Below are 26,466 nucleotides of genomic sequence, written 5' to 3'. Positions count from 1 at the left end.
TTATGTTAAGGGCTAAGGACTTAATCGGATTATTCGAGACGAGAGGGAAGCATGACTTATGCCAGTGTACACTTGATGGTGATTCCAAGTGGACATTGTGGTGGGCTACCCCAGTCTTGAATCGTTACGCAGTATTAGAGAAAGACATAATCAGGAGCGTGTCCGAAGATTGTGGGAATCTTTGGGATTCATTAGTTATCATTCTTGGACTCGATGAGTCTTAGTGTTAATTTTGAATGAACGAGGCAAAGGATAGTGAGTCCATGTGGGGACCTCGGGTTGCTAATCTCGTTTTAGGGCAGCTAATGATTAATTAAACAATTAATCAAATAATTAAAGAATAATAAATCAAGATCAGAATTTTTATTTTTTTATTTTTTAAAAAAAATTCAGAGCCTCGCTCGATCGGGCAAAGTCAGCCGATCGAGCGAGCGAGCAAAAATACAAAACTCTCGGGTCTGCACATTTTTGGTCTCTCTCGATCGGTCAAAACCTACCGATCGAGCGAGCCCAAAATGCTCAATTTTCTGCCTTCAATTTAAGGGCCTCACTCGATCGGTGAACTTCACCCGATCGAGCGGGCACCATTTCCTGAAAACACCAGAAGACATTTTCTGCTGTCAAGCTTGGAACAATGGCATGAATCAACCAACAAAATTCGAGTCTAAACATATAATAAATTCTGAGAACATGCATACTTTCATATACCAAGTTCCTATCATCAAATCATGCATATATTACATCAAATGAATAGCTTAAAAGATATAAAAATACAAGCTATTCAACATAGCATAAACAACTATAAGTCTTAAGTTCTTGCTATGTTTGATGCTATCACTATACCATGCTTTAACTTATAAACCCGAGTCCACACTTGCTACATCTCTCTCCCGAGCTATCAATGTCGTCTCAACCAAGCTCCTGCCCCTCCTGTTGCAATGCACACATACAAAACAAAGCAACAACCGGATAAACTCCGGTGAGAAATCATTCTCAGTATAATCGACATATAAATGCGTTAAATAAATTCATATCAACTCTAAACATGTCAACTCAAGAATAGAGTAAATATAACGCATAATTTGACTCAAACTTCAAATCAATACTTCAATTTATATAGCGTGCTAACTCAAGAATTGATTCTTATCACTTCGTTGCCATCAAGATTCGTAACCGATCTTGACATGGATATCCATCTATCGTCGTCTCATCAAACTCGAAAATAAGGTCCATCTGACCTTGGCATTAGAATCAATTCAATATCATCATATCATATCAAACTCAATAAAGATCCACTACCTATGATGGATCGACAAAAACAATAACAAGTTCATAATCAAAATAAACATAACTAGTATGTGATTTGGCGGACTACTCAAGATTCATCAATCTTGAGTATCATAGTCCTGAATCTCGATATAGTCTTATACCTTTCATTCTCGAGTTTGTCATGTTCCCCATCGCAATAGGAAGTACCACAACTCATATCAAATCTTCTCATTGAAATAACATTCGATCGTCAAGGTAGAACAACTTCAACTATCATCATTTCTTCTTCGGTTTCAAGTTGAGGTTCTTGAGTCAATAGTCTCCTATTAAACTCTGAAATATATCATCAAAACATGCATATCAAACTTCATTCTATTCAATCATTTCAGAATTGAATCAAAATCATCAATATAGATTCAATCAACATCATTTCAAACTTCAACTTCTTCTTATTCGGTACAACTCAGAGTCGTGAACCGTTAGCCTTTGAAACTCAACTGAAATCAAGAAATAAAAATGCCATAACATTCATAACATCTAAACAACTATCTCAACTCAGTTATAGGCTATCAAAACGATGTCAAAACATCAACCGGTGTTGTAGCGATTGAAAATCGGGAACCGACTCGGTATCGAATTCCTTTCTAATCAATTCAGTCATTCGTATCACTTATATCAGCTGAATTCATCATTCAATTCATCATATCAGCAGCTAAATATATCAAATGTAAGCTGGACATCATAACAAGTTCATTCCTTAGTTCATTTTCAATCCATCTTCGATATATAACGGCATACGAATTCAAGAACACAAACATCAAGTCATAATCTGATCTCTGCCAAATTTCGTTCTTCAAAACATGCCAAAAGGATTAAATACTTACATAAATACAAAGGCTTTGTCTCAAGGGTTCCAGAACATCTTTCGGAATCGAAATCGGACAAGCGGATCAAAAGTTACGGGGTTTCGAAAATTTGAAATCAAAAGAAAAGGAAAGTCTTCGACACTCTGTTCTCAAAATTCTGAAATGAACATCCATTATACACGTTGACATGCTGATAATGTGAATTAAAATCAGATATGTTCAATCAATATTGCAATCTAGTCCCTGAATTTTCATAAATTGCAATTCAGTCCTCAGCCTTCGTTTTAATTCAATTTCAATCCAAAATAATTTAAGAATATTAGAATTAAAATCGAAACTCTAAATATTTCCAAATTAAATATACTCGAATTAAAATTAAATAAATTTGGATTAAGTCAATAATCCCGGCCTTTTGCACTTTAGCCCTCGAATCTTCGATATTTTCAATGAAAGAGTGGGTGCCCGGTTAGCCAACTTGTGGCTAAGGATTTTTGTGACTCTATGTATAAACAATCTTTGTTTAATATAATTTACATTCATTAATGGCATTATCTTTGTCTTTCTTCATATTGTTATATTGTAATATACTATTGTTGTTTTGATAAAGACCTTGAATATACTATAGTGTAAGTAAGATGAGATATTGAATAAAGAGAGATCACTATTATGAAACACATCTTATAGTCACTGTATATTCTAAACAATTCCTAGTCAATTGAGCCGTCCGCTAATAAGGATAATGTAACGCCCCGTTTTTATCTTAATTCATGTTATTTGAGATAAGCAGTGATTTTAGAATTCAAGATCGGACTTTTTATTGATCAGGGACTATTTTGCAATTTTTGGAATTTTCAGGGACTGAAACGCAATTATGGGATTTGTTATATTATCTACTTGACTTGGTCATTTTCTTATCCTCTCATCTCCTTCCCCAACCGTGTTCCATCCATTGAAGCGACCAAAAAGCTTCTCCAAGCTTTTGTGATTTCATTTCTTGCTCAATCCGTCCGATAGAATTGATTTCTGACTTGATATCTGCGATCACAGCGATGAGTGCTCCGTTTGGAAGTAAGTTTATCTTAATTCTGAGAAGTTTGAATTTATTGATGTTGTCAGAATTTGTTTATATTCGGAGAGGATGATTATGAGTTAGCAGTGATCGTTTATCTAAGACGGTTCGAAGATCTAACGACAATCGGAATTGTTATGATATTTCTTGTCATTTTCGAAAATGTTGTTTTTGAGATGTGTTGATTTTGTGTTGGGTTTGATGTTTGAGGATTGGGATGAGTTTGTGAGCTATTGTTTTGCTGTCTGCATTTCTGGATTGGTCAGTTTATAGCCGTTATGCCGTCAGTTTGAGTTTTGGATATCGTTTCGATATTTTTGATCGTATTGAGTTTTGATATCGATTTTGATCCGTGAATTCTTCTGATAGATTGATTGAGAGTCCTTGCAGTTTCTAGAGTTGCAGCTTTTGGCATGTTTGGAAGAGTTGAGCCGGTATAGTATCGATGTCTTTCTATATCGAATTATGAACTTGATTGGATAGTTTTTGAATTGAGAATTGTTGTTTTCAGATTGAAGTTTTGGAACGACAAAGAAGAGGTATAAGATGACTTTGGAATGGAATAGGACGATTAACTCGAGTCGGGATTGATTCGAGTGTCCTAGAAGAAATCACATATTGCATGATTTGATTGCTTATTTGATTATATGATTGAATTTATATTGAGTGCATGAGATTACATATGCATTCATATTGAGCCTTGATTTATTCAATTTGAATTAGACGATCTAGGGATTGTAGTTGAGTAGCTGGGTAGGCGATTTACTACCTTGTCGAGTAGCTCGCTATAATGCTCTTGAGTCTAGAGGATTAAAGCATGCCACGTCCACCTCGAAAGGAGAGTCGGTGTGATTGTGGATGTTTTTAGCCTCGGGATCCCAAACCAAAGAAAGAAAGAAATAATAGAAGAATTTCATTTGATTATCTGAGTTTGATAATCCAGAAGTTTAAAGACATGCATATCATTTTAAATTCAATACTTGATTGGATTGATTGATTATATGAGGAACGAGTTCATACATGTCTTGATATGTTTATTTGATTACATGTCAGTCTCTTTTATTGGGAATATCAATTCGCACCGGATTATCCGGCTGTTGTCTTTGTTTGTATGTGTACTTGGCAACAGGTGGGGCAGGACCGAGTCAGAGACAGCATGGCTAGGCGATTGAGAGAATAGAGTGAGGCTTTGATGTTAGGAGTCATTATGTTTTTGAACTCCTTTTTGTATTGAATAAGTCCGAACTAGATGGACCTTATTATGCATGATCTATTTTGTGAGGTTTGTATAACTCAATACATTTATGTTGTATCTTCTTGAATGGGATTTTGATGTTGTTATTGTGGATTGAATGGAATTGAATTGGAGAAGAAACCAGAAATTTTCTGGGCAGAGGGTCTCGCTCGATCGGCGAAGTCTTGCGGATCGAGCGAGCACCTTTTGTAGCGGGACAGTGTATTTGAATTTTGTTCTCGCTCGATCGGTAAGATTTTACCGATCAAGCGAGGGGTCCTGATTCTTGGACAGAGAGCTGGTATCTTTGGCCCGCTCGATTGGTAAGATTTTACCGATCGAGCGAGCACCTTCTTAAAAAAAAATAAAAATAAAAAATTTTGAATTCTTTAATCCTATTCTTTTAATTAAGTTGATTAATTTAATTACCCTGAGATTGCATGATTAGAATCTAGGCCTCACATTAAGTGGTATCAGAGCGATAAGTTCCTGGATTTTGTTCTAGAAGTAAGCGGGGTAGACCGAGTCCGCTTGACCTTGATTTCTCGCATGTGATTGATTAATTCTATGATTATAGAATATGCGAGCATGCTTTATGGATTGAAAATTTATTTGAATTGCGTGACTTGGAGATTCAAATTGTTAAAACATGATTTGATTGAGATATGAACTGTATTCATGCATTGATCTGAGTTCCATCTATCGTATTGATAAGACGACCAGAGGTTTCTTACCACTGAAGGGTGAGATGTGAATTGAACTATCCGTGTTCTAACCCCTGTCAATTTAGATGGGTACTCGAAGAAGGCTAGACATGAATACTCCACCGATTGTTCTTACTACAGAAACTCCTCCGGTGGTACAAATGGATGAGACGATCACGCCTATGCAAGCCTTACTGAAAAGATTCAAATCCTTCAGTCCACCGTATTTGAATGGGAAAGAGAATCTGGTAGATTGTGAGAGTTGGTTTGATGATATAGATCAGCTCTTCGATTCGCTCGACTACTCTGACGACCGCAGGGTTAGATTGGTTATTCATCAACTGCAGGGAGTGGCAAAAAGTTTGTGGATGACAACCAAGAAAGCCAAAGAGAACAGAGGTACGGAAATCACTTGGACACTTTTTAAATCTGAATTCTATAAAAGATTTTTCCCAGTTTCCTATCGAAAGGACAAAGGTGCCGAGTTTGCAAATTTGAAGCAAGGGAATATGAGTATCGAGGACTATGTTGCGAAATTTGACAGTTTACTGAGGTTCGCCCCGCATATTGCCGACAATGAGGATGCAAAAGCAGACCAGTTCATTAATGGTTTGCACCCTGACATCTTTATTCTGGTGAATACTGGGAGGCCAGATAACTTTTCAGATGCGATGGATCAGGCCAAGGGGGCAGAAGCGGGAATGTTAAGGAAGAGGGAGAATCAGTACCAGCCTCAACAACAACAGCAGAGGTAGTATCAAAATCAGCCGCAGATGAATGAGGGTGGTAACAGTGGTGGTGGCAAGAAGAACTATTTCCGTCCCAAAGGAAAGCAGTTCAAGAAATCTGGAAGTAGTTCTTCGAGCTCGAGTGGTTCGAGACAGTTTAGTTCTGGTCAGGGTTCAGGATCTTCTGGAGCTTTGTGTAGCAAGTGCGGAGGACGACACTCTAGCGACCAGTGTAGGAGAATCTTTGGGAACTACTACATCTGCTAGCAGACGGGACATTATGCTAGACAGTGTCCTCAGAAGGGTTCTGACCAGACACAGAGTGGAAATACCTCATCTCTGCCTAGGAGACGGGCTACTGCTGTTCACTCGTTCCAACCTCAACAGCAGAATCGTCAGGGAGGTAATCAGAGTTCGAATCAATCTTCCCGACCTCAGGCTAGAGTGTTTGCTCTGAACGAAGATGAGGCTCAAGCTGCACCAAATGATGTGATTACAGGTAACTGTAAGATTTTTGGTTATCCTGCATTTATTCTGATAGATACAGGTGCTTCTCACTCTTTCTTATCTGAGAAATTTGTGTCGATGCATGCCTTGCCTTTTAAGCCTTTGCCTGCTGTAGTTTCTATTACTTCACCTTTGGGTGGAGGAATTGTTTTGAAGAATTTCGTTAGAAATTGTGGTTTGAGTTTTGAAGGAAATTTGATCCAGTTCGACTGTATTGTACTTGGGTTGTCTAACTTTGACTGCATAGTTGGCATAGATGTTTTGACCAAGTACATGGCTAAATTAGATTGTTTTCAGAAGATAGTACGTTTCAGACCAGAAATGGCAGATGAATGGAGATTCTTCGGTAAGAGTTCTCGTTCTAAAATTCCTTTGATATCTGTCTTATCCATGACTAGATTATTACAGTGAGGAGCCAAAGGATTTCTTGTTTATGCAATCGATATTTTGAAGTTTAGCCCTGAGCTGAACGATATACCAGTGGTTAGGGAATTCCCTGATGTGTTTGCAGATGAGATTCCGGGATTACCACCTATTCGTGAGATTGAATTTGGCATCGAACTGACGTCAGGTACTCAACCAATTTTGAAAGCTCCATACCGAATGGCTCCGATCGAATTGAAGGAACTGAAGGAGCAGTTGGAAGATTTGATTTCCAAGGGATACATTCGACCCAGTGTATCGCCTCGGGGGTGCTCCTGTCCTATTTCTTAGAAAGAAAGATGGCTCTATGCGTCTCTACATTGACTATCGCCAACTGAATCAGGCGACAGTTAAGAACAGGTACCCTTTACCGCGTATAGATGATCTTTTTGATCAATTGCAGGGTTCGTGTATCTATTCGAAGATAGATTTGAGGTCTGGGTATCACCAGCTGAGAGTTCATGAGGAGGATGTCCCTAAGACGGCGTTTCGAACGAGGTATGGACATTTTGAATTTCTTGTCATGCCTTTCAGTTTGACGAACGCCCCAGCGGTCTTTATGGGGTTGATGAACCGAATCTTTCAGCATTTTCTTGATGAGTTTGTGATTATTTTCATTGACGATATCTTGATCTATTCTAAGAGCCGTACCAAGCATGCAGAACATTTGAGAACTGTGTTGCAGATTTTGAGGACAGAACAGTTATTCGCCAAGATTTCGAAGTGTGAGTTTTGGCTTCACAAAGTTATCTTTCTGGGGCACATTATTTCAGGAGATGGAATTTCTGTGGATCCCAGCAAGATAGAAGCAGTGACGAACTGGCGCAGGCCGACTTCTGTGCCAGAAATACGCAGTTTTATGGTTTTGGTGGGTTACTATCGTAGATTTATTCACGATTTCTCTTCTATTGCAAAGCCTATCACACAGCTGACTCAGAAGAATGCTCCTTTTCTGTGGACAGATGATTGTGAAGCCAAGTTTGTTGAGTTGAAGAAGAAATTAACCAGTTCTCCGATTCTTTCTATTCCATCTGGTTCTGGAGGTTTCACAGTTTATTGCGATGCTTCTCATCTTGGTCTCGGTTGTATTCTTATGCAGAGGAAGCATGTGATAGCATATGAGTCGAGGCAGCTGAAACCGCACGAGACTCACTACCCAGTTCATGATCTTGAACTTGCTGTTATGGTTTTTGCCTTGAAGATTTGGGGTCACTACTTGTACGGTGAGTCTTTTGAGATCTTTTCGGATCATAAGAGTCTTAAATACTTATTTTCACAGTCTGAGTTGAATATGAGACAGAGGAGATGGTTAGATTTGCTGAAAGACTTCGACTGCGAGATTAAGTACTACCCGGGGAAGTCGAATGCAGCTGCCGATGCTTTGAGTCGTAAGCTTTGCTCTTTATCTCTTTCGACGATTTGTGTGTCTCGTTTGATTGACGACTGTTGCAATTCTGGATTGGAGTTTTAGTCAGATAGGAATCCGATCAGAGTTTGTGCGATTCAGGCCGAGCCAGAATTGTTTGTGTCAATCAGAGAAGCACAAAAATCAGATGAGAGTATTCAGAAGTCGATAGAGAAAGTGAGATCAGGACACCAGTCTGAGTTTTAGGTCAGGGATGATGTTTTATTTGTGAATAGCCGTATTGTTGTGCCTGAGATTGATGAGTTAAGACAGCGTATTCTGAGAGAGGCGCATTGCAGTCGGTTCAGTGTTCATCTAGGAGGCCAAAAGATGTATAACGACCTGAAGAGTCAGTTTTGGTGGAAGAAGATGAAGAGTGACGTTGTGAGGTTTGTTTCCCGATGTTTGAACTGTCAGCAAGTGAAAGCCGAGAGAAAGAGGCCGGGAGGTCTTCTGCACAGTTTGTCTATTTCGGAATGGAAGTGGGATCATATCTAGATGGACTTCGTCACGAAACTACCCCGGTATGTTCGGGGTTGTGATTCTATTTGGGTTGTGATTGATAGGTTGACGAAGTCTGCTTGTTTCATTCCGTATCGGATGACTTATCGACATGACCAGATGGCAGAGTTGTACGTCAGAGAGATCGTCAGATTGCACGGTGTGTCGAGATCCATTGTTTTTGACCGAGATCCTCGGTTTACTTTTCACTTCTGGCACAGTCTGCAAGAGGCTCTTGGTACTAGATTGCACTTGAGTACAGCATACCATCCTCAGACCGAAGGTCAATCAGAACGGACGATTCAGACTCTGGAGGATATGTTACGAGCAGTGGTGCTTGACTTTGGCACTGCTTGGCAAGATTCATTGCCTCTCGTTGAGTTTTCGTACAACAACAGCTTCCAGAAGAGCATAGGAATGGCACCCTTTGAAGCGTTGTACGGAAAGAAGTGCAGATCTCCTCTGTACTGGGATGAGATGTCTGAGTCCCCAGACTTGGGACCAGATATGATTCGTGATATGGCTGAGCAGGTAAAGATTATTCGATTGAGAATGAAGACTGCTCAGGACCGACAAGCGAAGTATGCGAATATCCGTCGCAGACCTCTATATTTCGATCAGGGAGACCGTGTATTCTTGAAGATTTCTCCGTTTAGAGGTACTGTTAGATTTGGGAAGAGAGGGAAGTTGTCACCGAGATTCATCGGTCCGTATGAAATTTTACAGAAGATAGGCGATCTATCATACCGATTAGAACTTTCTCCTTCCTTATCTGGTATTCACGACATCTTTCACGTCTCGATGTTGAGGAAATACCATCCCTATCCTTCTCATGTACTTCAGCCTGACGAAGCCGAACTTGATGAAACTCTGAGTTATTTCGAGAGGCCGATTCAGATCCTTGGCAGAAAGGAGAAACAACTCAGAACCAAATCGATTCCTCTGGTGAAAGTTCAGTGGAGTCGTCACGGAGTCGAAGAAGCGACTTGGGAGACAGAATCTGACATGAGACAGAGATTTCCTGAGTTATTCATCTGATGTGAGTTCTTAATTCTGTTCTTGAATTCGTAATTATCTTCTTATGAGTTGATATCGATGATTTCGAGGACGAAATCTTTTCTTAGAGGGGGAGAATTGTAACGCCCCGTTTTTTTATCTTAATTGATGTTATTTGAGATAAACAGTGATTTTAGAATTCGAGATTGGAATTTTTATTGATCAGGGACTATTTTGCAATTTTTGGAATTTTCAGGGACTGAAACGCAATTATGGGATTTGTTATATTATCTACTTGACTTGGTCATTTTCTTATCCTCTCATCTCCTTCCCCAACCGTGTTCCATCCATTGAAGCGACCAAAAAGCTTCTCCAAGCTTTGTGATTTCATTTCTAGATCAATCCGTCCGATAGAATTGATTTCTGACATGATATCTGCGATCACAGCGATGAGTGCTCCGTTTGGAAGTAAGTTTATCTTAATTCTGAGAAGTATGAATTTATTGATGTTGTCAGAATTTGTTTATATTCGGAGAGGATGATTATGAGTTAGCAGTGATCGTTTATCTAAGACGGTTCGAAGATCTAACGACAATCGGAATTGTTATGATTTTTCTTGTCATTTTCGAAAATGATGTTTTTGAGATGTGTTGATTTTGTGTTGGGTTTGTTGTTTGAGGATTGGGATGAGTTTGTGAGCTGTCGTTTTGCTGTCTGCATTTCCGAATTGGTCAATTTATAGCCGTTATGCCGTCAGTTTGAGTTTTGGATATCGTTTCGATATTTTTGATCGTATTGAGTTTTGATTGAGTTTTGATATCGATTTTGATCCGTGACTTCTTTTGATAGATTGATTGGGATTCCTTGCAGTTGCTAGAGTTGCAGCTTTTGGCAAGTTTGGAAGAGTTGAGCCGGTATAGTATCGATGTCTTTCTATATCGAATTATGAACTTGATTGGATAGTTTTTGAATTGAGAATTGTTGTTTTCAGATTGAAGTTTTGGAACGACAAAGAAGAGGTATAAGATGACTTTGGAATGGAATAGGACGATTAACTCGAGTCGGGATTAATTCGAGTGTCCTAGAAAAAATCACATATTGCATGATTTGATTGCTTATTTGATTATATGATTGAATTTATATTGAGTGCATGAGATTACATATGCATTCATATTGAGCCTTGATTTATTCAATTTGAGTTAGACGATCTAGGGATTATAGTTGAGTAGCTGGGTAGGAGATTTACTACCTTGTCGAGTAGCTCGCTATAATGCTCTTGAGTCTAGATGATTAAAGCATGCCACGTCCACCTCGAGAGGAGAGTCGGTGTGATTGTGGATGTTTTTAGCCTCGGGATCCCAAACCAAAGAAAGAAAGAAAGAATAGAAGAATTTCATTTGATTATCTGAGTTTGATAATCCAGAAGTTTAAGGACATGCATATCATTTTAAATTCAATACTTGATTGGATTGATTGATTATATGAGGAACGAGTTCATACATGTCTTGATATGTTTATTTGATTACATGTCAGTCTCTTTTATTGGGAATATCAATTCTCACCGGATTATCCGGTTGTTGTCTTTGTTTGTATGTGTACTTGGCAACAGGTGGGGCAGGACCGAGTAAGAGACAGCATGGCTAGGCGATTTAGAGAATAGAGTGAGACTTGGATGTTAGGAGTCATTATGTTTTTGAACTCATTTTTGTATTGAATAAGTCCGAACTAGATGGACCTTATTATGCATGCTTTATTTTGTGAGATTTGTATAACTCAATACATTTATGATCTTCAAGATGCATTGCATAGTTATCGAATCTCGAACGACTCTCGATTTACCAATGGTTGTTGATTCCATCGGGATATTTGGATGAAGGGACCGTACTGTACGCTAACCAAAATCTATTGGTTCTTGCAGGCACTATCAGTGATACCTCGGGAATCATGTGGCGATGTTGCTAGGCGCTCTTACCATGATTCGATGGGCAAGTCGGAAATTGTTGTTCCGAGTCATAAGGAGTTGTGAGCCCACGGCTAGCTGTATCCCTGAACCATTGAGGGTCACACAAGTAATGGATTACTAAACCCCATTGAGATAGTTAAATTTAAAGAGTTAAATTTAATGAAAGAGAAGTTGGACTTCTTAGCTAAAAGGGAGTGAAATTTCCTAAAATGAAATAGGGATGGGCATTTTTGGAAATCACTGAATTCGGATTCAGAAGAATTATCTTGACTTTAAAAGGTACAGAAATGGTTTCTGTGCACATTGGTGAAATCGGTTTATCAATCAGAGTCATGATGAGTTTTATATTAATTTCTATAATAACGGGCTTGGCTTGTTGGGCTTAAGTTATGGATTATGGGCCCTAAGGAGTTAGAGTCCTAACATAATTATAACTTAATCTAGTCTAGAAATTATATATATATATACATATGAAGGGTTCGAAATTCTCACTGATTTCCTCCTTAGAAAATTCGAACACTGCATATTAATTCCAAGGGGATTTTCGAAAATCCTCTGTCCCTTTTTGAGAAAATTCGGTCTGTGATTTTTGTGAAAAATTACATTCCGAATTAACAGATCAAATCTTTTTATTCTCTACGATAAACTTCTGATTGATTTCTAGTGCAATCAATCAGAGGGTTTCTGTTTTCTGTTCGTGGACCTTATTCCGGAGATTGATCGTGAAGCCATCGGTTCCCGGGATATACAAGAAGAGCAGATTAAATTCTGTTGGTGTCCATAATCAAGCCGTTGCTTGAATAGGTAAAATATTATTAATTATGATTATTATTATTTTACTTGCAACATAATTTAATCGTAAAGTTTTGATACCCATGATATGGAATTGTTCCATATCGAAAAATAAAAATTTTTAAACTTCCGCTGCACCGGGTATCAATTCTTAATTGATCTGAACACGTTTTTTCAACATTTAAATCAACCCCTGGACGGGTTTCATCTCCAAAATTAATCTTCTTTAATTCCCAAAACATAGAATTTAATCTTAAATCTCATAAATATTCAAATCGAATATTTATTGTTTTAATTTAAGAATTCTCGGAATTTAATTCTCAAAATCCATAAATTCTCAAATTAAATATATTTGGCTCGGAAATTAAATCTATCATTTCCATAAATGCTCAAATCAATATTAGCCCATAATATGGAATTTAATTCTCAAATCCCATAATTAATAATTCAATATTTTCGGGCCTTACAGTCCAGCGATTGTGCTAAGTATTGTCTGATGTTTTTAGAATTAAGCATAGGATTTTTCCATGAGATTGGAATGATCTAGGATTGATAGATCACGAACATTTCTTGGGTTTAGTTTGCCTTAATATTTTGATTCCAGTATACAAGGTAGCTGTCAGTAGTGAGGCGCGAGATGGTGTCAATAGACTACTAATAGCTATTGTATGCCTATCAAGTATAGGTGTGTTGAAACCAAATCGATTTGGGTATTCCAAGTGTTTGGGAATAGTAGAATTGTGGAAGCCGAGTCCAAACCATTGAGCCACGTAAGTAGTCTGATTCGAGTTTCACTGTTGAGCTAAGTGTGAGCCACAGTAGGATCGACGAGATAGATTAGTTAAGCCCAATCTGCGATGATCAGGGTGTAGCAATTAAGAAATACTCGGGAATGTATTTTGTTGCGTAGTGCTTAAGGGGATTTGTATCTAGTACAATATCAGAGCAGTTGGCGATTTGGGTAATTTAGAATCTCTAGGGTTGCCGGAGGTGAATCTTTTGGGATTGCTGTAATCAGGGACGATTGCAATTGGACTTGTATGGTCAAGTTAGGCGATAACTTGACAGTGGAGAAAAGAAAGGGAGTTGGTGGTTTCCCTGGATTGTGCATTCTTGTTAAGAAGAAACTGATATTGATTCCCGCAATTGCTTAGTGATAGTAATCGCATGCTTGGATTGAGCAACGAAAAGAATCAAGATTCTGCTTCATGTGAGAGTTGTCAACTAACAACGATATTAAGGGTGACCAAACATTTCGATAGAGTGTTATTGTGTTGAACCGTTATGTTGAATCCGACGAGTGTGGAAAAGCTAATGGACATTAGCAAGGGGACATCAATTGTCTGATCATGATATGTGACATTAGCTAGGATCTAGCAGGTTGTGTCACTGGTTTTCCAGCATAAGATGCGTGATGCTGTTGAGGCAATTAAGATAGTCGATGATTGACTTAGTAGCCAACGAGGTTTGCCTTTGGAATTGAAGACTTCACAAGATCGGGACGGATCGAATTTGTACTTTCCAGTCAGTGAGTTATATCAGTGCGGACTGTTTGTCAAAGATATTGCGTTTTAGCAATGGAAAATGGTCGGGTGTGTGATAGGTAGCTAGTGATGATGGCATCATCAGAGACTCCAAGGTGAGTTATACTAGGTGCAATGACTGTCGAGTTTTGAGATGGAATAGGAAGCGTTTCCATATGCCATTGCACTGTGGAGTGTACCAGTCGAGCATATTGGTGGGAGCTTGCCTTAGTCTTGATGTGTGTGCAGTATTGCGAGTATGTATAACTATCAGGAGGATGTCCATCGAATTGGAATTCATGGTAGAATAACCTATGGTCGAGATGATGTAGATCATCATAGATGCGATGATTGACATTGCGGCATATGTGTATAGCTTCGCAGGTCAATGGTTAAGAGATGACTTAGCGTCATGATTGCCAAGTAACAATATTCAAAACAAGGTACAAGTTGGATTATACTAAGAAACATGAACTGTGATTCACACTAGACTTGGTGGTTTGAGTTCCTAGTATTGCTTTAGAAGCATATCTTTGCTTTAGGAGAGCATGGGAAGGATAACCAGTCTGGGAATCACGTTAAGCAGTTATGTTGGAGTATAGCTTAGTGTCAACTGGATCCACTAGAAGAGAGATTCATGATAGGATGTGTCAGCACAGTGTTGGGATTGGTGTTACCTGACTAAGGGTGTTATTCACCGAGATATGTTTTGAACCATTTAGATGGTTAGATTCAGTTAGTGATTCAACGAATGTCATAAGCCATTCAGGTTATGACTTGGTCTTCGTCAGTCTAAGATTTTCCTTGGGACGATGATCCCGATCGAACGAATGTTTGTATCCTTCGTGATCAGGGAGATCGTGGTCAGGATGGAAGATGTATCAGTGTTGTGATACATTAGCGCCAGAGAAGTTCTACTGTCGACAAGTACCGCATTAATCTTCAATTGGGAGAATGCTAATGCGCTTCTGCATTAATGGAGCTTATAGGAATTTGACAAGAGTTTGAGTGTGTCAGAAGCTATTTCGACCAGACACTCGAGCAAGTGTCTCTAGTACATTCTCGAGGTTTTACCCCAGATTTCGAGGAAGAAATATTTTAAGGGAGGAGAATGTTGTGACCCGTATCCATAATTAATGATTAATGAGTATATTAATCATGTGATCATGTTTCGATTTATTAATACATGATTAAGAAAATTTCAGATGGATTAACGGACTTCAGAAATGGACTCAGAATGATCGGAAATGGCCCGAAGGCTGACCAAGAACGGAAGAAACTTCGTGGATCGGACGCAAAGTTCTGGCCAGCTGATGTCATTTGTGATGTCAGCAAGATGACGTCATTGCTTACGACCGTGATGTGACAATCGGATGCAACGATGGTGGAACGAACGCAATGTTCGAGAACGGATGCAAAGAAACCCGAAAAGACATTTCGTTCTCCGTCTATAAATAGAGGTGCCGAGGCTCATTTGCAACTCGCCTCTCTCCTCTCTTCTCTCTATTTTCTTAACCTTCTAACTTAGATCAAGGAAATTCTAGGCGTCCTATTGGGAATCCGAAAGTAGCGGAGCGATCCCGGCGTCGTAGCGGAGCTGTGCCTAAGTTTTGAGGCAGTCGCCATCAGTGGGATGACGACGGACGCATGTATAGCTATGGTATCTTTAAATTATTTAGGAGTATGCAATAGCTTAGTTAAGGCTTTTAGAGCTTAATAAATGATGCATGGGTATTTGCATTGAAGAGTTGATGATATGCTTGCAACCTAGAGTGGGACTGCTAGGAACTGCATGTAGTAAGGTACGTAAGTACTGACTGAGATTACCAGTATGATATATATTATATGTGTTGAATGAGTATGTGCTACGTGTTTTAATTGTTTTACGGCTTTAGAATATGCATATTTTTACGGTAAAATTCATCTGGTATGATGTGAGTCATGATAGTTTCCATCGGTGATGAGATACTCCTTATGGATTCATGTATGGGGACACTCAGCCCCTGGTTTTTCTATCAATAGGAGCGATCACGATGGTGGAGTAGACGCTATAGTGGATAGGTGGATATAGGAGCGGCCCCGCGGACTTGCTATCCAGTACGAACCTATATATTCATGGCGCCCCTGAGTAGACTGATTTACCCTTGTTTTAAATACACTTATGTGCTGCATATATTATATATATCATTGCTTCTGTATTGAGCGTAGTCGCTCGCGCCCAGTATTTTCTGTATGTCTAGACACCCCATTCGACGGGGCAGGTATAGGTGCATGATTGAGCACCAGGAGCTTGGAGAGGCCAGTGACTAGTAAAGACAACAGGATTTGCTGTAGGGTTTTAACCTTAGGAATATTTGTAATTCGATTGGGTTTTATTTTGGCTTATTTAACAGGTAGTATTCTGTCGGTCTGCTTTTATTTAAGTCTTCCACAGCGATTTATTTAAATGCATTCTTAATTAGGCTCTAACTCTGATTAGGTAATGGATCCGGGTTGGGTTGCTACAGTATGCTAAGTTATCGAAATGTGAATTTTGGCTGAAGAAAGTTGTGTTTCTTGGGCATATTATATCCAGATATGAATTTCTGTTGATCCAAGAAAGGTTGAAGCTGTGATCAATTGGCCTAGGCCTACATCTGTACCAGAGATACAGAGTTTTATGGGCTTAGCTGGTTATTATCGACGATTTATCAAAGATTTTTCTAGCATTGCGAAGCCTATTACTCAGTTGACTCAGAAGAATACACCGTATATCTGGACTGAAGCTTGTGAGTTTCATTGAGTTGAAGAAGAGATTGACGAGTGCAACAATATTAACGATTCCTTCAGGTACTGGTGATTTCACTGTTTATTGTGATGCTTCTCACAGGGGATTAGGATGTGCGCTTTTGTAGAGAGGCCATGTCATTGCTTATGCCTCGAGACAGCTGAAGCCACACGAGACTAGATATCCAATTCATGATCTTGAATTGGCAGCAATTGTTTTTGCATTGAAGATATGGCGGCATTATTTATACGGTAAGAAGTTTGAAATTTATTCTGATCATAAAAGCTTGAAATATCAGTTTTCGCAGTCTGAATTGAATATGAGACAACGAAGATGGCTAGACTTATTGAAAGATTTTGATTGCGAGATCAAATATTATCCAGGAAAATCAAATGCAGCTGCAGATTCCTTGAGTAGAAAGGTATTGTAACACCAAGAACTTTTAAAATTTGAATATCATGCCTAAAATTATTTTCAGTATTTATATTTTTAATTTTTTGAAGTTAATTGTTTAAGTTTCAGTTAAAGATAGCATTGCTTGACTTATTAGAATTAAATTCCTTGAATTGTTTAGTTAGTGAGTTTCTATCCCGGCAGGCGACGATGGTGGGCTTCGGTGGTATATTTTCAAGACTTTTGTTTTTTAAGATTTTAAGTTATAGGAAAAAGGGGATTTTGGCCAAAAATTTGAATTTTGAACTTTTATGGGGTCAAAAAGCAATTTTATCATTTTCTTGGATTATTTCCTAAACTTTTCATAAAATAGGATTTTATTAAATTCGGGCTAGTGTAATTTCAATTAAAATATTGAGAGTTGAAATTTTAAACTTAGAAGTTTTAAAGGTGCAAAAGTTTTGAGGTAAAGAGTTGTAATAGTGCTAGTAGCACTTTTACAAGTACAATAGTAACTTTAAAACACTACACACAATACACTCTCATTTATTTCCCTTTAAAATACACATTTACAACCTAAATCAAAACCCTAACCCCTTTTTGACTCAAGAGCCGCCACCCCCCCCCCCCTTCCCCTTGAGGTTTCACTTCGGCCGACTCCTCTCCCTCGCCTCCTAGCTGCCGCCGCCGCCAACCACCACCGTCCCCACCGCCGGAGGAACTCCACAAGAAGCATAGCTTGGTGTTTGGCTAGTGTCCAGCCCTTTCCTCCCCCTTGTTTTCGATTTTCTTGTTGGTAAAGGTTGGAAGGCAAGTATAAATTGTTCTTGGGCTTTCATTCAAGCAATATATATCCCCACCCTTAAGTTTCTTTTGCAAAATTTCGAAATGCATGATGTATATGTATGTAGGGTTCGGTTTTTGCATGATTTAGTGGAGGTAGGGCTGTTTTTTTTAAGTATTGCATTTGAGTTGTGTTTATGTGATTAAATGATGAATTTAGAAGCTATGGCATGGATTTTTATGATTGGGTTTGCATAATTTCGAAAATTCAGAAGTGAGGTGCCCTAAATTTTGAATTTTTGCATGTGTAAGGGCTGGAATTGAAATGATGTTGAGGCATTTAATTGATTTGCATGAGTCTTGATTGATTACCCAATATTTTGAGGCTTTTGATGCTTAAAATTTGAAGTTTTCGAAATGTGAGGTGAAAGTGTGGTTGGGTGTTGTCCAAGTGCTTGGGAAAAGTCCTAAGTGATGTTATTTGAGGTGTATTGATGTTTGGTATGGAGAAAAGTTGAGGAAAGAGGGTTATGGGGTTGAATTTTTGAGTTAGAGGTAAGTTGGGTATTGTTGAGTGTGCAGGGCAGTACTGTTCACGGGGCAGGGCAGGTCTTGGCTGAGGTCTGGGCAGTGTTAGGGCTGTACCATAGTAAAGTTCATGATGTTGTGGTCGTGTCGAAATAAAATGGGCTTATTTCGGATAAGTTTGGACCAAGTTATGAGTCTTTTAAGTTGGAGGTGAAGGTGCAGATTTTTCTTTGTAAAAAGGGGCTGTCCAATTTTCTTGTCTTGTCAATTAGCTCGTTTGATCATTTAATGTTGCCACCTATTCCTAGGGGTAATTTGAAGTGTTTTTTAAGTGTCGGTTCAAGCGGGACGGGTTTTGGTTAAGGCATGACAAAGTTTAGGGTCTTACGGTTCTCTTGCTCGGGCTAAGTCAAGTTTGAGGGAAATTGTTGAGTGAAGTGTTTCTTTTGTCTTAGGGGCAGCCACTCATCCACCTTACACCCACATTTTTTATTTGAGTCTCATGTCTTAAAGGTTGCCTATTCGTGTGAATATGACATGTTCTTGAGTTTCATAAAGTGAAAGGAAGTTTTCTTGTTTTGCATGCTATAAAGAGGTGTGAGTCAAGTCTTAATGAATGAAAAGGAAAAGAAAGTAAATGTTTTTGAATAAAGTGATTTGTTTGTGACAAAGAGGGGTGTTGCTAGGCCGGGGGATGCCTCGGTCTACTCACCAAGAGGTTATAGAGGTTTCGGTAGGGAGCAAGAGACATCTTGTTTATCCTTGCCACAGAGGGCAATGTGGGATCGGGAGTAATCTCGGTCTCCTTGCCACAGAGGGGCAATGTGGGATCGGGAGTTATCTCGGTCTCCTTGCCACAGAGGGGTTAAGTTCGTCGGGAGAAATCTCGTCGTCTTGCCGGCATAGTGCACTGCAGCCATGATCATGATCAAAACAGAGGGTCACAAATCAAGGAACTGATTTCTATGAGGAAAAAGAAAAGGAAAAGAAAAGTTTAAAAGTTAAAGTTTCATTATTTCAGTTGACTCGTCTTACGTTGATGTCAGTCAGTCATGCATGAGGTTAAGTAAAGTATGAGGTTGATGTTAAGAAAGTTGAAAGTCTTTTATAGCGTGAGTTCATCAGTGCATGTCTTCTATACCTTCTAGTTTCATGCATATTACAGTTAAAGTTGAGCTATTGCATCACGTATTTTAAACCCTTGTTATTACACTGTTTATACTTGTTGAGTCTTTAGACTCACTATGCTTGAATGTTTGCAGGTAAGGAGACTGTTGTTGAGATGGAGGGGCATGATCTACTGGGATGAGGCCATTGGCGGTGCAAGGCCCAGTGACCGTTGCTTCTTTTATGTTTACGTTTTTCCGCACATTACTCTGTTATGTAATAATGAAGAGTTATTTGAGTATTTTCAGTATTTATAGCCAGGATGTGCATTCCCTGTGCTACAGTTGATGAATTTGTAGTATGTCTACACCTATGCATGTTTATGATTATTGCGAACTTTTAAATGCCTTAGTTTACTTTATGCTGTAACCGGGAGGTGGTTACTAGGATTGCATGTTTATGATTAGCGCACTTGAGTTTTTAAGTCAGTTTTTCTTTCCTTATTTGAATTGTTGACTGGGTTAAGATGGCTTGTTTGCTTTGTAAACAAGTCATGGAAAAAAATTTTAAAAATCCGCAAATTTTCATTTAAATTATTTTTAGTCTAGTAGTTAGGGTCGTTTCAGGTATGTTATTTATCCTTATCTACGATAGGTGTATCCGGAATGGTAGAAGATTGTTGTGTTTCTGGATTGGTATTTGAAATAGATGTGCGGCCTTTTAATGTTTGTGCCATAAAAGCGGAGCCAGAATTGTTAACCAGAATCAGAGAAGCACAGAAAAATGACCAGAGTATTCAGAAGTATATTGAGATGGTCATATCAGGGCATCAATCTGAATATAAGGTTAGCCATGATGTTGTCTTATATGTGAATAAAAAAATTGTTGTTCTAGATGTTTCAGATTTGAGACATCAAATATTGAAAGAGGCTCACTACAGTAGATACAATATTCATCCTGGTGGCAGAAAGATGTACAATGACTTGAAGAATCAATATTGGTGGAAACAGCTAAAATCTGATGTCACAAAATTTGTGTCTCGATGTCTGAATTGCCAAGAGGTGAAGTCCTATAAAAAGAAACCAGGTTGTATTTTGCATAGCTTGTCTATTCCAGAATGGAAGTGGGATCACATTTACATGGATTTTGTAATGAATCTACCACGTTCATCTAGAGGTTGCGATTCTGTTTGGGTAGTTATTGACATATTGATGAAATCAACATGTTTTATTCCATATAGAATGATGTACAGACACGATTAGATGACAGATATTTATGTCAAATAAGTGGTAAGAATTACATGGTGTGCCTAATTCTATCATTTCAGATTGAGACCCTAGATTTACATCTCACTTTTGGCACAACTTGCAGCAAGCTCCAGGTACTCTATTACATCTGAGTACTGCATATCATCCTCAGACAGACGGACAGTCAGAGCGGATTATCCAGACACTTGAGGATATGCTTAGAGCTGTAGTGCTAGATTTTGGAACTAGTTGGCAAGATTCATTACCACTTGTAGAATTCTCGTACAATAACATCTATCAAACGAGTATCGAGATGGCTCCATTTGAAGCTTTGAACAGAAATAAGTGCAGATCTCCTCTTTACTGGGATGATATCTGACAACTTAAATAGGTATGATTAAGAATCTACTGGCAAGCATACCAGGTCAAGTAATAGTAAAGTGGACAAAGGTCCAGATGTCGAACCCACATGGATTGTATAATTATGAATACCAAAATATGATTATTCCTACATAATCTAGAATAATGAATAAGAGTGATTTAAGATTTTAAACTAAGAAATTAAATAGAAAATGAAATTCAACTCAGTAAAAACGCAACAAAGATTTTTAATTAAAATTCAATTTGGGAAAAGCTCGATCAAGGACACACGTAGGTACCAGAAAAATTATGTAACATGAAGTCGATTCAAGACTCAGATTTTATCTTAATTCACGGAAATTATCCTAATTTGTTCAAAGGAATATTTCTAGAACAATCTAACATATTCAAATATTGACGGATTAATCTTTCGTAATTCTAATCAAATTTGAATGCATGAATAACTGTGAGAATTCAGTAAACACCTAAACCGCACATTGAAACAAAATTCTATTTCTAATTAGTTTTACAATATGTTGATTATCAAAGTGATCGAAATCGAAAATTCCTCCGTCGACTTGGAATCGATTAACAAGCAAGCAAACTGTTGATCAGGCTATTCACAAGATAAATATAAATGTGATAATCAATAAAATAAAATCAATTCTAAAAAATCCCAAACAAACATCCAAATTTTCTACATAAATTTGTCTGGCCCAATCACGTGGACTTGATCGAAAGTAAAACTACTCACTAACCGAAATCATGATTCAAACAATGTTTTAATCATGAACTAAAAATAAAAATAAGAAAAGAAGAAGAAACGAGAAATCTTCTCTCCCAAGTTGTAGTAGCCGCCCTCTACATTCTCTGCGTGTTAGAACCCTTTAATCTGATGATTAGTTTTGTATTTATATGCCCAAGGGTCTTCAAAATATAGCATCCAAAAATACAAATTCTACACGCTCCGCTCGCTCGAGCGAGCATAGGTCTCTCACGAGCGAGCATGACTCTGTTCCGAAAGATTTATGGGCTCGCTTTACTCGCTCGAGCGAGCATGAATCTCGCTCGAGCGAGAAACTTTCTGTCTCGGAAGATTTTTGGCACGTCTCGCTCGCCTGAGCGAGCACAAGTCTCGCTCGAGTGGGTGGATTTTTCCGCTCCGCGCTCGGATCGAGCTGAAATTTGTACAGCGGCTTCAAAACATCTTGAAATTTATTTGGAATGGTGAAGATCGGATTTGGGTCTTTATAAAATTAAATTTGAATTTTTTTACCAAGGCCGCTCCGTAATTCATTTTCAGAAATCCATTTTCCTAAAAAATTAACCCGGAGAGTGAAATACACAAGCATGCACTAAAATACATAAAAACACATAAAAATAATATGAATGCACACAAAATAGACATAAACTTATCACGAACTAATGCATAAAAAATGAACTCATCAACACCCCCATACTTAACTCTTGCTCTCCCTCGAGCAAGACATACAAAAACAATATGCAAATAAAAATATAAGTAAGAATGAATCATGAGCAACATAGCCTCCGATAAATCCAACTTCAAAAATTAAAAACCACAAACTTCTGATTGTTCACAATACACTGTTAGTTTAACGTAAACGTGTGTGTGTGCCATGTTATTTCAGATTCGTGCAACTTCAAAATAATCCATCCTAAGAATGTTTAGCAGCCTATGACAATTCAATGCAAGTATCACAATCCAGCACTCCGTCATCTCAACAATCCCAAACAAAAACATGAACTTTCTTGAGATTAATTACGTACCTCCGGATTTTGCACCCGATATTTTTTTATGAGCCCCAATAATTACCCGCAAACTTAGCTATAACTAATATAGGATTCAGATTTCAATTCCCTCGTCTATAGCTCGGATGTAGCATCAATCACATTTAACCCGCAAACTTAGCTATGGAACAATGATTATGATTTCAATCATTGTCCAAGCCCGGATGGAATTGTTATTTTAAAATTTCAAAATTATTAACCCCATGAAATCCGCATACTTAGTCAAGAACAAGAGATTAGGATTTCAATCTCTGCACGTAACTCGGATGGAGTTAACTTAATTTTCAACAAAAGTTTTTTTTTTTCAAAAATATTATAGGTACGCCCAAGATCACACATGCAATGTCTAACAATCATCAAGAATCCAATGACACTACCATGATCAACAAGCATCTATTGCCGTGCAATGATAAAACAAACACAAACTTCATCAATTACTTCGCTACACTACATAGTCTAACATGCGTGCTTAAGATGATTCACGATTCAACCAACAGTTTCTCATATTCAATCAAAACTAACATTTTCCAAAAACAATTTTTTTTCAACTATATCCTCATTGGCTAACAGTCATCATTCTCCCTGTATCCAAAACACAAACAACAAAACATTGATAGGCATGATTACAAACTATATGCAAAGAACTAAACCATATGAATGCAAAACAAAATGATGAACGAAACAAAACTAAATAACACCCCCCATACTTATCCAAAGCATTGCCCTCAATGCTTCAGAAAAAATGAACAAAATGCATAACAAACACAAAAATTCAAGACGAACAAAAACAAAATGAAAAAGTAACACTCCCCTTGTTACAGATTCATCCGCTTCCTTCTTAGTACTGGGACGGTAGCAGCAGGCTGGGTATATCAGTCAGGCACGACAAACTGGCATGGGAAAAAAGTAAAAATAAAATTAAAAGAAACACAAACAAAAAACTAAAAATAAATAAATAAAGGTAAAGAACACTGGGTTGCCTCCCAGTCAGCCCTAAATTTATAGTCCATAGCCCGACTATAGTCCTCTCTTGAGTGGCGAAATTCAAGGTGGCTTATCCACCGTCATGGAAAAACTCAGATCAGTCCTGCAATTGAATTCTTCACTTCTATAGAGATTTTTCAAGCGACCAATTCCTGCGGAGAGCTGAACCTGCTGACAGTCCCCAACATAATTAATTACATCAATAAAATTAACAGCAGAGCAAGATTTTAAATTCGAACTATCACTAGCCGACTTAAACATATGGAATACTACTTGCTCATCATTCAACCTCAAAACTAACTCTCCCTTTTTAACATCCACTAAGGCTCGACTCATGGCTAAAAATGGACGCCCAAAAATCAAAGGAACCTCACAATTTTCATTTATGTCAAGAATAACTAAATCTACAGGATAAATAAATTTGTCTATCTTGACTAAAATATTTTCCACTACTCCTCTTGGGTATTTAAGAGAAATATTTGTTGGTTCAATGTTGCATATACCCAATTTCATAGCAAGTGCATGAGGCGTTAAATTTATATTTGATCCTAAACCACACAAAACATTATCAACTAATAAACTTCCAATTTGGCAAGGTATAGAAAAACTTCCTGGATCTTGAGATTTTTGCGGGAGCTTATTCTGAAGCACAGTCGAACACTCCTCATGCATTGTGACATGCATCACATAATAAGTGCCACTTGGTGTGTCAGAGTGTCAATCTTTGCATTCAGGGCCATTAAAGCATCAACCTCAAGAATTCCAGCCTTCTTCTCCTTATTCACATCCGGCCACCCAATGTTACTCTCTGCCATATTACCTATAATTTTCCAAGCTTTTGTCGGCGTCTTCCTGAATAAGCAGCCATTAGCAGCAGCATCCAGCATAGAACGCACTGATGGATCAGCTCCATTATAGAATGCTTGTGTCTGCTGGCTCTGAGTGAGATTATGTTGAGGACACATCCTCAACATCTTCTTAAATCTGGTCCATGCGGCATGTAAGGACTCTCACTCCTTTTTTCTGTAAGAAATAATGTCAGAAAATAACTTTGCCATCTTTGTAGGAGGAAAATACTTGTTCAAAAAAATTTGAACAAGCTCAGTCCAAGTAGTGATAGAACCGGTAGGTAGATCATCTAGCCACTCAAGTGCATCTCCCTGTAGAGAAAAGGGGAATAACCGCAGTCGCACTGCATCAGATGTTACCCCATTAACCTTGAACGTGTTGCAGATCGACATAAAACGCTCCAAATAAGCGTAGGGGTCCTCCACAGACGTACCCCCAAATCTCGCTTGTAGTTGGATCAGCTGAATAGTAGAGGGTTTCAGCTCAAAATTGTTCACATCAACAGCGGGGCAAACAATGCTAGATCCATAACCTTCAACTGGAGGCCTAATCAGATCCCGTACAGTACGGTTGTCCGCAATCTCTTCTTATGTTTCTGAATCGAGTTCCAGATTAATATCTCTCCAAACTCTCCGAATCCTACTAAGTGTGCGCTCGATCTCCAAGTCAAGTGGTAAGAGATCTTTGGTGTGTCGAGATTGGTGCATGCACTAGCAGATGAGTACCTGAAAATAATCAAGAAAATAAGAAAATTTCAGAATTTAATAAAATAAATTAAAATTAAGTCTTATCTCAAGCAAAATAAAAATTCTGATATCAAATAGTCCCCGGCAACAGCGCCAAAAACTTGACCGCTTAAATCGGTATGATTAAGAATCTAGTAGCAAGCGTATCAGGTCAAGTAATAGTAAAGTGGACAATGGTCCGGATGTCGAACCCACAGAGACTGTATAATTATGAATACCAAAATATTATTATTCCTACTTAATTTAGAATAATCAATAAGAGTGATTTCAGATTTTAAACTAAGAAATTAAATAGAAAATGAAATTCAACTCAGTAAAAAAAACGCAACAAAGATTTTGGATTAAAATTTAATTTGGGAAAAGCTCGATCAAGGACACACGTAGGTACCAGAAAAATTATGTAACAAGTAGTCGATTCAAGACTCCGATTTGATCTTAATTCACGGGAATTCTTCTAATTTATTCAACGGACTATTTCTAGAACAATCAAACCTATTCAAATATTGACGGATTAATATTCCGTAATTCTAATCAAATTTGAATGCTTGAATAACTGTGAGAATTCAATAAACACCTAAACTACACATTGAAACCGAATTCTATTTCTAGTCGGTTTTAAAATATGTTGATTATCAAAGTGATCGAAATCGAAACCTCCTCCGTCAAATTAGAATCGATTAACATGCAAGAAAACAGTTGATCAAATTATTCACAAGATAAATATAAATCTAATAATCAAAAAAATAAAATCAAGTCTAAAAAATCCCAAACAAACATCCAAATTTTCTACATAAATTTGTCTTACCCAATCACGTGGCCTTGATTGAAAGAAAAACTACTCACAAACCAAAATCATGATTCAAACAATGTTTTAATCATGAACTAAAAATAAAATAAAAAAAGAAGAAGAAAC

The 26,466-nt window shown here is 38.0% G+C and overlaps 1 protein-coding gene across 1 annotated transcript; it reads right to left on the bottom strand.

Moving 5' to 3' along the window:
- Nucleotides 1-24,018: 24,018 nt before the first annotated feature.
- On the bottom strand, nucleotides 24,019-24,630 carry LOC140877669 (uncharacterized). The gene has a single exon (XM_073281225.1). It carries the CDS (start codon nucleotides 24,628-24,630, stop codon nucleotides 24,019-24,021), a length of 612 nt encoding a protein of 203 aa, XP_073137326.1.
- Nucleotides 24,631-26,466: the final 1,836 nt, after the last annotated feature.

The sequence above is a fragment of the Henckelia pumila genome, chromosome 2, assembly GCF_033568475.1.
Source record: "Henckelia pumila isolate YLH828 chromosome 2, ASM3356847v2, whole genome shotgun sequence".
Taxonomy (NCBI): Eukaryota; Viridiplantae; Streptophyta; class Magnoliopsida; order Lamiales; family Gesneriaceae; genus Henckelia; species Henckelia pumila.
The sequence above is the reverse complement of the archived record's forward strand: the minus strand, read 5'-3'. Positions and strand labels throughout refer to the sequence as shown.